General features: G+C 41.0%; 1 protein-coding gene across 2 annotated transcripts in view; it reads right to left on the bottom strand.

Moving 5' to 3' along the window:
* The window catches only part of USP40 (ubiquitin specific peptidase 40), a 40,503-nt gene that overhangs the window by 21,545 nt on the left and 6,784 nt on the right, over positions 1–12,174 (bottom strand). For both annotated transcript variants that reach the window (XM_069860645.1, XM_069860646.1), the window contains 9 exons: positions 11,712–11,876; positions 11,013–11,159; positions 6,603–6,746; positions 5,533–5,661; positions 4,905–5,006; positions 4,237–4,344; positions 2,433–2,751; positions 1,833–1,914; positions 671–842 (listed from right to left, as the gene is read on the bottom strand). In XM_069860645.1, the coding sequence (XP_069716746.1) occupies positions 671–842; positions 1,833–1,914; positions 2,433–2,751; positions 4,237–4,344; positions 4,905–5,006; positions 5,533–5,661; positions 6,603–6,746; positions 11,013–11,159; positions 11,712–11,876 (1,368 nt within the window). The remainder of the gene's footprint in view (positions 1–670; positions 843–1,832; positions 1,915–2,432; positions 2,752–4,236; positions 4,345–4,904; positions 5,007–5,532; positions 5,662–6,602; positions 6,747–11,012; positions 11,160–11,711; positions 11,877–12,174) is intronic.

Raw genomic sequence — 12,174 nt, 5'->3', positions numbered from 1 at the left:
ACAACTATTCACTTCAACAAGGCTTGTAGCACAGGAAATGGCCAAGCATTTGGGACTCGGCCTTTCAGACCAGTTAGCAGATAGATGAAAATGAAGTTTCAGCTGGACCCTAACCAAATGTGGCAAGGTACAAGAAAAGCAAACAATGTTTCCAGATATTAAGTTAGCTTCGATTTAGATATCTAAAAAATGTCATATTCCTTTAACATAGTATGGAATAAATGCTAAGATATCAATTTCAATAGTTAACTATTCCTTTTACCTAATTTTCTTTTTTCCTACACTACTCTGATTAGTTCCTTTCACAGCCAGCTATCCCTCTGAAACTGCAAAGGCACATCTGTCACAACCCAAAATGTTAAGAATAAGCCTTGAGTTCTGCAAAGTGTCAATCCCTGCCCATGTAAATGCTGCTCAAATATAAATAGTTAGCTCATAACAGCTTTAGAAGCTGCATAATAAGTTCCATCAACATGTCTTCTTCAATGCTTTGAGAACAGATCTCAATGTTTCCTTCTGCGTAAACGCATACAGGTTTTAACTCCCTAAAATAGTATTTACTGTTTAAAACTTCTCATTGACATAAAAATTGCAGCACAAATACACATGTAAATGCTGTTGTAAGGTAAGTAAAATTGAAATGTTTCAGTTGTTTTAATATAGCAAATACCTGGAAAACTGATTGTCGAAGGTCTCCTAGCGTTTTTCTTCTATCGATAGTCAAATCCACAACACACTCTTTCCAAGAAAGGGAAGGATGCAAAGCCCCATTGTGAAATTTGTAACATGAGCTCAAATGGAGATGTAAATCGATGCCATTGTTTGCTGAGTCACATTCCGCTCTTTGAAAGAATAACAACAATAAACTGGTGAACTTAACACCGACAAATGGTGAGTTGATTTCAGAGATGCTTCTGTGCAGCTGGCCTGGAATGGGCACCCTCCTGACTAAATTCACTGTCACATTCCCCCCCTCCATCACGGGGAATGCAAATTGCTACTCAGAGATGACGGTGATGTATGCATTGTGCAACACAGACGTCTTCCACATAAGCACTGTGACTGTGTGCTCTGTGTCTTTCTACACCTTGCTTCTACCCTTCTAAACAGGATGACACACCTCACCCTTCAGGCTGCATTCCAGATCAGTTCTCTTTTGAAACACAGAGACAGAAAAACTGCATGGAAACTGAGTCTGGACAGATACAGCCATGTCTTCCTCTTTCATATCTGTATGCAGTTCTGTTAGCTAAATGCAGCACCAAATATGCCATTTCACAAATAAAGGAGCACAATTTGCACAGCACAGAGATATCACACAGGATTTGTACCTCCTGTGCGTGTCTAGCTTAACTGTGATTCAGGCTTAACGTGTGTTCCTCAACACAAGGAAAAGTTTCAACCAAGTGAGCACCACTTGCTCTTTCCTCTACGTTTGTGGCAAAGGATGCCATCTATCTGCTGTTTCACATTAAAGCAAGTCATTCCCCCTACTTCCATTGGAGAACTCTCTCTGCAAACATAATTAAGATAACATATTCCATTCTCCTCCTGGACCTGCACTGATTTTCACCAAAAAAAAATGTACAACTTGAAACAGTAAGTTAGTTTCCCTTGAAATTCTGTAGAATACCCAGTTACGCCACCAGCAGGGAAGCAGGGAATAAGTAGAAGCCAGACTCTGGACATGCAAACCATATTTCTCGATTACCCTCTATGGCACTGAAGCATTTTATTATCTAACTTGATCGATGAGCTTCATTTTAAAACACTTTGGAGCTCTGCAGGTTAAGAATGCTGTTCAAGAGTTTGGTATAGTTACATTAATATACCTCTTTTTTTGCAGCTCAGTATTAGCAGCATTCATTTCATTCAGAAGGTGTTCAGGAATTTGGTACCTTGGATTTCCTCGTGCTGCAACAAATAATATAGGCTAGTTTGGCCTCAGCTGCTTAAAACGTGTTTCGGCAAACAAGAAAAGCGATCAAGGTGAGACATTACAGTATGTTAATCATTGAAGAAGAGCAATAATGTTGCATCCTTTTGTAACAGAGAAAATTAAACTGCAAGATGATAGCAACAATAAGGAAGTAAAGCACTTGTTTTGCTTCTTCCCATATGTCTCCCCAAAGGGAAACTGATACATGAACACCATTAACAACAACTTGTCTTTGTTTGAGCAGATATTCTGCTGGTATTTCTGAAACATGCTAGCAAAAAATCAGTGTCAGCTACAGCTAATTAATTGGTCACTCCCTCCTCGGAGGTAACCTCCATGCATCTTCAGTGAACCCTTTTTTCAAATGATCGCTAGAAAGAGAACCGTGTCTTCATCCCTTGGAAAGGACACAAAGGTTCAACAGACTTGGTCGTCCAGAAAGCAAACAGTCAATAATGGAAGCCCCCAGAATATCAAGATAAGCTTTGCGTACCTTCAGGCGGTCTTTTTAACTGAGATTTTCGATAAAACAGCATGTAGGCACTCTCTTTACCCTGAAATTGTTTCTCAATATCCTTCTCCTTGATGGGTTGGACTTTGGAATCATTCAGATCAAACCAATGGCCACCAGCAGAACTGTCTCTTTGCCTTGGAGGTTTTTTTCCTGAGCTCCACTGGACATTGTTTTGAGGAGGGCTTTGGAGATCTTGTCCTTGAAAATCTGACTTAAATGGGAGCTTGTGTTTTTCCTTCAGACCAACCTTATGTTCATCAGGACAGAACTGAAATATCTGAGGATGATTCTGCAAATACTAAAAGGAAAGCAAGTACAAGATGACGATACCCAGTTTTAAAGAGAGCAGGCTGCATTATATACTTTACCAGATTCATTCACAAATTGATACACAAACCCCATCCATTCAAGCTTGGTTTTACAATACTTCCTCACGTATTTCCTCAGTTTAGACAGAAAAATAGATTTTTCTTACCACCATTTATCTGCCTGATCTTTTATAGGCTGTTGCTGGCTTTGCTCCTTACATAACTTCAAACTGCCATGCAAGAAATGGCCAAAGAATTGGTTTTGACATACATCTATCACTAAGAATTAAATCAGACTAACTTCACAATTTCAAGGACTGCTTGAGACACTGGATTCCTTTCAAAACACTTCCAACAAGTGGATACTCCCTGTCCCTAGAAAGGTAGTATGGGGAGTAACACTCTATAGGCAATCAAAAGCTTCTACTTTATCAAACAGAGTTCCATCTCAACCAGTTTAGCCTTCTGACAGGGGCAACTTACGCTCCCTCTTACCTGCAGAGGTGCTCCCTTCTGTATTTACCAGACCAGGATCTTGAGCTCAACTCCGCTCTGCTGAGCAGAATTAATGCTGCCCATTGCGGCATCTCAAGAACTTAAAAACCTAGTCATACTGTTCTGCCCAGCTTATGCACTCTGTTCTCTACTTTCATTTAAGCAGCATGCAGATACTTCAAACACCTTGGTATCCAACTCACACACAAAAAAAACCTGGCTCTTGAGGGAGGGGATAGGTGTGGACACTAGCCACCCCCTCCAAACCCCCAGCAAAACTTAGAAAAACCACTCAACTCTCTCAAAAATAAAAACCCAAACCAAACAAAATCAACTCCCTAAAATCTGAATTTCAGTTTCAATCATAATAAAAAACTCATTCGATACTGCAGAAAGTGTAAAACCATTTAGTTATTTCAACAAGGCAAGTACTGCACTGATCAATGTGCTTCTGGTAGAGTTCCAGCACTTGTGAAAAGGCAGCTCTAGCAACATTCACAAGAGCACTCAAACTTTGAAATGGTTAAGACTGGGCTGCTCACAATGTGTTTCTAGCACTTCCCTGGCAGTGTTAAATTTGTGGACATGCCCTGATCAACCAAAAAGTGCCATATGTTTTCAAATCCTCATTTCTGTGATGACTGCAGCGAGGTGCTGTATTTCTTCTTTAATTCTGTCAGTGCTTTTATGCTCAAGCAGCAGTAGAGTTGTTGCAGCTTCATCCACAGACAAGTGAAACAAGGTTCACTCCGGTAAGGTTAATTCTTCTATAGGCCAGGCATACAAATGGAAAAGCTTTCAGGCAGCCAGTCCTTTGAGAATCTTGTTCATGGTCCCCAGTTTAATATACCTTACAAAGCTCTCTTACACACACTCTGCCTGTCCAAGGGTCACTATTCTCAATTACCATCCTACTGACTACTCAATAGGAATATAAACGTAAAGTTATCTTAACAGTAAAAAACAAACACACATATTACCTTTCTTAATGGTCCATATTGTTTTCGATATTTCTTATTCCAGGACACCCCTTTTTTCTCCAATAATTTCTGCCCTAATTGATCCACAGGAATTTGTTTAAATTCTTCCTATGGGGAAATTAAAAGCTAGGATAATGAAGGCTGCAGAATTCAAAGCATCACCACAAAGAAGCTGTAAGTGCTTAAATCACTCCTGTTTGTTAATAACCCAATGTAACATCACCTTTTGCAACAGCTTAGGTAAACAGCTTAAGAGATACTCCAGAAAGGCCGTGTTCTGGATGAAGAGCCACTATTTGTATTCAAGTCAGTCAAATTTTATCTGCTTTGCAATAGCTCACAACAGTTCTACACACTTCACACAACCACAGAATAACCCAAGTTGGAAGGGACCCACAAGGGTCATTGAGTCCAACTCCTGTCCCTGCCAAGGACAATCTCAACATTCACACCATGTGCCTGAGAGCACTGACCAAATGCTTCTTGAATACTGTCAGGCTTGGTGCTGTGACTGCTTCCCTGGGGAGCTGTTCCAGTGATCCACCACTCTGAAGGGAAGAGCCTTTTCCTAATATCCACTTAAACCTGCCCACTTTTGCTTACACTAACCCCTTCTTCTAGGTTTCCTATTATCAAATTCAAAGCAATAAACTCCTTACATACCATACCTCTGATAAAATCCCTTTTAGCACTGCCAACGGATTTTCTGTTTCTTTGGCACTTTCGGCATCTCCAAAAGCCTTGTCTTCAATCAGCCTATCCTCTTCTTCCTAGGTAAGAAAAAGAAGACACTCACAGACACTTTTGTTTCACAGACAACCAGTGGTTTTTTGATTATAGCCTGTGCTAATATTAACACCCACAATGTAGCAGGGTGAAGGAAGTTCTGATAAGTTGCCTCTGCCACCTGCTACCGACTGGATATTTTCAAACATAACATCCATTATCACTTCTTTTAACAAAAGAAGCATTTATGTTATTAAAACAGCCAGCCCAAGTCATCCACTGAAATGAATGTGAAATGAATGTGCTAGTCTTGAGCGAAGAAATTAATTTGTTTGGGAAAGAAAATTGAATCCAATAACATGAGACAGTTCGACACATCCAAAAGCTTAAATTTACTACAAAATCCTGTTAAAGACTGAGTGCTGTGGAAAACTAGCCTTCCCACTGAGGTAAGAGACCAAACTTGTCACTGAAATGTTCATTAGTTTGGATGTAAATTTCATCCATTTGCTCTTAATCTTTTGAAAAATGAGATGTACAAGCAAGGAAGAAAAAGGCTTTAGGACTTACTTGTAATTGCCAGTTTCCTAATTCATCCACATCTCTGATATAAACATGATAGTGTCCTCCATAGCAGCCACCTTTGTGTATAATAACAGAGAAGAGCTCATATATGTACTCTGAATCATCCATTTCAGTCTTTAAAAAGAAAAACAACAATAACAACAATAATATATATCAGCAATTCTTCCACACTGGGACTGTTTCACACTATCACCATAGCTTCAGATGTTTCTCACTGTGCTTTTGCATGTGCAGAGACTGAAATGGCTTTTCAGCGCTGAGGAGCACGGGCATGGACTGACACAAACCATGGACCAAGGCACAGGCTTATTAAGCAATTTTTTAAACAAGACTCTGAATATTGGAAATTCAAAATTTAAAATAATGAAATATTGATGCAAATATCAGAACAGCTCCACCCATCTGGCTTTTTCCTATTTAAAGGACTAAAGAAAAAAAATCCAACATATTTACATATAAACCAACTGAATAAAAAGGTTTCCTCAAGTGCAAACTATGAGATATTTACAAGCTTGCATTACAAGGTTTCAATAAAAAAAAAAAAATCTCTTTTTCAATATCAGTGTCTCTATTAAATATATTCTTTCTATATTTTAAGGAATCAAAAATTGCCATCAGGCAATAGTATAGCTCAATTTATAACAAAAATGTGTGTGCATAAATGTAGAGACAGATTCCTAAGAAAAATGAAGTAACTACAGGCACATAAAACATACACAGTTAAATTTATATGTGACATTATCAGACTACAACAGTACAAACCCCAAATAATTTCCATTTTCAGATGATAATCTTCCTTTTTCAAAAATGTGAGATTAAGTTTTTTAGGTGATTATTTTACGCTTTCCCCTTTGACACATACAAGGTATCTTCCACTCTAAGGGGCCTTTTGGAAACAAATTGGAATTCCAAAAATTTGAAATTAGGGACAGAACCCTACAAAGTTTCTCAGAATGTCTTGCTGTGACAAAACACAAAATAAAAGATAACTTGTCATTGAGACATTCATTTTCCACTGAGACTATAGAAAGTTTAACAAATACAACAGTACAAACCTGCTCACAAAAGGGCCTCAGGTTTATCTGGATGGGGAACGTATAGCAGCTTGTTTCCTTGTATCGTTCACACTTCTCGAAGTCAAAGTTAAATCTCAGGAGAGAAATGGTGAGAAAGGGTGGCAACTTGCGTAGTTTAGCAGACTGTAAAGTGATTTAAAAAAACTGTAAGCACACAGGTATGCAGAATAATATATATAGAATTGTTATACTTCAAAGTAACTGCTTCAAACCCCTGGGTTGGTGCTTCCACCTGAAGTCAGAGTATACAGCATCTTTGCAGCAGCTTTCCTCTCAGTCCCTTGCACAGACCCTGCCACCACTCGTCTCACACAGACCTTGAGAGCCTGGAGGGAAAAGCATGAACACACAGATGCTGCTTAAAAGCAGGTGCTGCAGAAGAGGGACACAGCTTCATGGTAGCTTCACCATTCCCAGATGAGCATTTGGCACTCGGCACAGGCCCCAGTGCCACCCAAAAAATAGTTTTGAATGAAGGTCAACCTACAAACACAGCATATGTGCTTGCTTCTGCTGCACAAAAGGACCTCTTCCAAGGCTGGGACTATGACTCTTCTGGCACCTTCTAGTCATCTCCTCCCTTTGTACTTCCTGAGGTTTATTCCAGTGATTGTTAACGAGTTTTCTACTTGGAGCTGTGTGACCCCAAGTACCATTCATGGCTCATCCTTCACAGAGGAAGTCAGAAATCACCTTATCTGCAATAGAACTAGGTTTGATAGGTGTACAGTATCCAGAAAAGAGATCACTCTTATGTTTTTTGCAACATACTTCCATGTGACTCTTGGGGAGCCTCCAAATGCAACAGAAAGGGTCTGAAAAATGTCACTAGAACATATCACTGTGGCATTTTGCTTAAGATCTGCCAGGCTGCTTGAAGAAAAAGGCCTTGACAAAGATCTGTGAGCACTAGTAAACAACCACCATGTTGTGCCTGAGCAGTGTGTGGTAGGTGCACCCTGGATTGCCCTACAGATGGTCTCTGAACAACCAGGCAAGGGTTAAAGTCTCCCTTGTTTGTACAGAGGACTTTCAAGGCAGAAAAGCCAACAAAATACATTTTAGTAAGGAAGAGTACTAATCAAGATCAACAACTTGGTGTGCAAGCACATCAGGAACTCTGGTGTGAAGCAAAACCAACCATCCTGTATCACCTTCAAATGTAAGTGTGATACATGCTCCCAAGTCTTTCCAACTGTCCATTTGCAAAGCCACACCAAAGTACCTCTCGTGAACATACATACAGCTTCACAAACTCTCTAAAGTATGCATTTCATTGGAGTCAGTTACGAAGACTATTGCGCAGAGCTTAGTGGCACAAAGGATTCTGTATCCTAAGTTTAGAGTGATAATCGGACTGCACAATTAAAATTCAATAAAGTTCAAGGAACACAAGCTTCTTCCACTAGAAAATCATCTAGAAGCCAAGACAACGAGGAAAGAATAACATCTGAAGATGCACGGTGTACTGAAGGAAAGGAGGAATGGAACAGGCAGGTATGGACCATCTTGTCTTTGAATGGTCAGGCATGGGCAGGTGTGGTTGCACCTTCCTAATGCTGCCACCGCACCTGGAATTACCTGGCTGGCACCTCCCTTGCTGCAACACCAACCCTCACCATGGTCCACTCTGACCACGCACAAGGTGCTAGCAAGGCCACGGGCAGTAGTTGTGCTGACACAACGTCCCTCCTGCCTGCCACAACCATCCAACACAGCCTCTCTTCTCCTGAAGTTGTCCTTTCATACCCCGGCAATCTCAGGCTGCATGACTTCTTACCCACGAACAAAGCTCCCACTGCCTTCTTGTATGGATAACCACATTTCAGCAGTTGTTCTCTCACACTCCCTTGAACCCAGTAAAGTTTAACAAGCCCTCATAACCAAGCCACGTGAGGCACTGGCAAGTGTTCCTCAACTCCTGAGTCACCAATTAACTTCACCTCTCCTCTGTTTGCCTTTGAACCCGCTCCCTTCCACATTATGAGTGCTGTGAGGTTTGGATGGCACCCATCCTGCAGCAGAAGGGAGTCACCACAGTATGGCAAAGAGCTTCGCTGCTGTAAAGAGGGCAGTATGTCAAAGGCAGAGTGTACCAACAGCCTGCTCCCCTTTTAAAAACAGTGAAATTAACAGGGAAAAGAAGCAACATCTTATACAAAATTTACAACTCAAAAAATTAGCACAGAAGAAAACAGAAAACCACTTTGTATCGTTCTGGAAAAACGCAACTCAAAGACCTACAACTCTTGTAAAGCCCTCACTGGGCTGCCCTTCCCTGGCCCTGGCTAAGGCGATGGATGATAGGACAGATAAAAAGTCTTAAATTTGATTACTACGCTGGGGAAAACAGTCCAGACTGTTGTAAACCAACAAACAGGGACAAGCTGTCACCACAAGGATACTGCAAGCTGCACTGGCATGGAGATAGTAATCAGTGTTAACAGCCATGCAGCATTTAGCACCCCACTCAGGGTCACACACACAGCTCCCCTGGAAGATACCAACATCAACCAGGGCCAAGCATCTGAAGCTTTCCCCAGGTGCCATGGGATGAAGGCAGGGAGCAGGGCAGATGGAGTATCCAGTCTGGATGCCCCCAAACTTTTGGGGTTTACTCTCAACAAATCCCACAGGCTTAAGGACAACAGCTCTCCTTGAACGCTGAGGAGCTCGATAACTCAGCATAGCAAAGGGTCATGACATATCAACTTTACCTGTGGCACAGATCAAAGCAGTAAATCATTCACTAGATTACAACAAAGTAGCACAACTCAGTAGATAAACACCATTAGCTTCTTTGAAAAGCACATTCAGGCTACTGCTGGAAGGAGAAGACACTCCCACAGTCTGTATTCTGACCACAGAAACATGACTTTGCAGCTTTGCTCTGCCTGGATTTTTATCTTCCACCTTACAGGTTTCTCAGATGGAAACACTACAGAGTTGGGGAAGAGCATCTGGAAAGCTGCCTGGCAGAAAGTATGTGGGGCTGCTGATCAACAACCAGCTGATTACGAGCCAGCAGTGTGACCAGGTTGCCAAGAAGACCAATGGCATCCCAGCCTGTATCAGAAACAGCGTGGCCAGCAGGACCAGGGAAGTGATTCTGCCTCTGCACTCAGCACCTCAAATCCTGTGTTCAGCTTTGAACCCCTCACTAGAAGGACATTGAGAGCCTAGAGCACATCCAAAGAAGAGCAATGGAGTTGGAGAACAAGTCTTAAGAGAAGCAGATGAGGGAATAGGGGTTGTTCGGCCTGGAGAAAAGGAGGCTGAGAGGGGACCTTATCATGATCTACAATTACATGAAAGGAGGTTGTAGTAAGGTGGGTGCTGGTCTCTTATCCCAAGTAAGAAGTGACAGGACAAGAGGAAATGGCTTCAAGTTGTGCCAGGAGAGGTTCATATTAGATATTGAGAAAAATTTCCTTACTGAAACGTTTCTCAGGCAATGCGACAGCTGCCCAGGGAGTGGTTGAGTCACCATTCCTGGAAGTTTTTATATAAGACAGGTAGACAAGGTGCTCAGGGATATGGTTTAGTAGTGGACAGGTATGATTAGACTCAATCTCAAACGTCTTTTCCAACCAAACAATTCTATGAAAGTCCTGGTGGTGCCCACAATTGAAAGGCACTGGCTTAGTGTGCAGGAAGTGGTTGGAAAGCTCAGGGAAAAAGGGCACAACGTGTTGGTGGTTGTACCAGAAGCTGGCAAAAGATGGCAACAACACAGGCATAAACAGTGAAAACACATCCAGTGTCTTACACATGAGAACAGCTGGATGGCTCCTTGCATGAAGACATTCCTAGTCACCTGAAGGCTCTAGCACTACAGAACACACTGAAAACACCTGCTAAGATCCCATTTCCCTGTGCAGAGTACCACTTGCTCATCATTTTCCTCTCCTATTTGGGTTCTTCGTAAGAGAATTTCCATGGTTTTCTTCATTACACAGATCTATTTATTTTTCCTTTATGCTCCAGTTTATCTTTTAGCCTGTCTTTTGAAATGTCTAGGGGCAGTGGAAAATACGTGCCATCCTATTCAGCACTGGCTAATTGACTATTGTCACAGCCTCTAAGTCAAGAAATGAGTCACAGAATCATAGAATGGTTTGAGCTGGAAGGGATCTTAAAGATCATCCAGTTCCAACCCCCCTGCCATGGGCATGGATACTTTCCTCAAAACCAGGTTGTTCAAAGCTTCAGACCCACAAGCTTTTCTTGACCTAGCTGCTGAGGTTTAAAAGAACAGGTTAGATTTTAGCATCCTTGTGTTAATTACCATCTGATTACAGATTTTTCTTATTTCCGAGTCAGAGAGCAGACAAAGCAACACGAACAAAGTTCCTAAACATTAGCAACCTGAACACTGAGAAGAATTACCTTTGAAGCTTCAACAAGTTTATCACAGGCTCCACATCGATACAAGTTCTCATTTTCAAAGTACTCCTCTTCCACATACATGTTCCACAGTGCTTCCTCCAAGCCAGCAACACCTTTTACCACCACTGTGAGGTCTAAGAAATCTTCCTGTGCAGAGGTACAAAATAAAATAAAAGAAAAGGAAGGTGTAAGTTGACAGTATTTTAAAAATATACTCATCCCATTCACCACAGCCTATGTGAGCACTAATTTTGCTTTCATTGTTGATGTGGGGGGGGGAAACAACTCCCATATATTTACATAAGAGAAATTAATTAAAAAAAAATTCTTTTTTTTAAATTACAAAGAACACTAGAAGAATTTAAATATGTTTTGCTCTTGTTACCCCACTGCTCAGCTCTCTCCTAACTACATCTACTAAAGGCAACGCTCGCCAACTCAGAAAATGCAATATTTGTTTTTCAACTCTGAGTCACACTAAGGTAGGTGGTTTAGAAAATGCCAGCCAAGACAAAGTCATGCCTAACTTTCACGTGTTTTCCAGTCTGCAGCACCCTAACCAATACACACACCCTAGATCCAACAAGGCCACCAGCGATATCCAAAAAAGATGTCATTATTTTGGGAGTTTAAAAAACAACAGTTAAAATATCTTCAATACTGAGCAGAAAGCTGTCCTGGAAAATTGTCTGACTTTACCTGTCGCTCACTGATATTCTTGCATTCTTTACAAACAATCTGGTTGACAACAATCCCATGGTACAATCGATTAATGAGGTCATGACCTGAAGTCCCCACAAGGGAAGTTTCCAAAGCACTGAATAGAATCCGATTTAATTCCTGCACGTCATGCTGCCTCATTTCCTGCATGATAAAAAAAAAACTCAAAGAAATACAATACTGCCATCTGCTTTCCTTATTGCTTTAAACCAACATATTTTGTGTGTAACAAAGACAGTTGCCTCAATGACTACTCATACATTTACCACCTGGAGTATTCATTACTACCTTTATTATTGTTATTCTTAATTTAGTTATGCTCTCTGAGTAGCCACAAGCACATAAACTATAACCTGCATAAGACAGTTTCACTTAGGTAGATGCAAATTAAACTCTAAGATGAGTTACATGGTTCAACTTAGATCAGAATCTAAGTATTTAA

Source organism: Phaenicophaeus curvirostris, chromosome 7 (genome assembly GCF_032191515.1).
Source record: "Phaenicophaeus curvirostris isolate KB17595 chromosome 7, BPBGC_Pcur_1.0, whole genome shotgun sequence".
Lineage (NCBI taxonomy): Eukaryota > Metazoa > Chordata > Aves > Cuculiformes > Cuculidae > Phaenicophaeus > Phaenicophaeus curvirostris.
The sequence above is the reverse complement of the archived record's forward strand: the minus strand, read 5'-3'. Positions and strand labels throughout refer to the sequence as shown.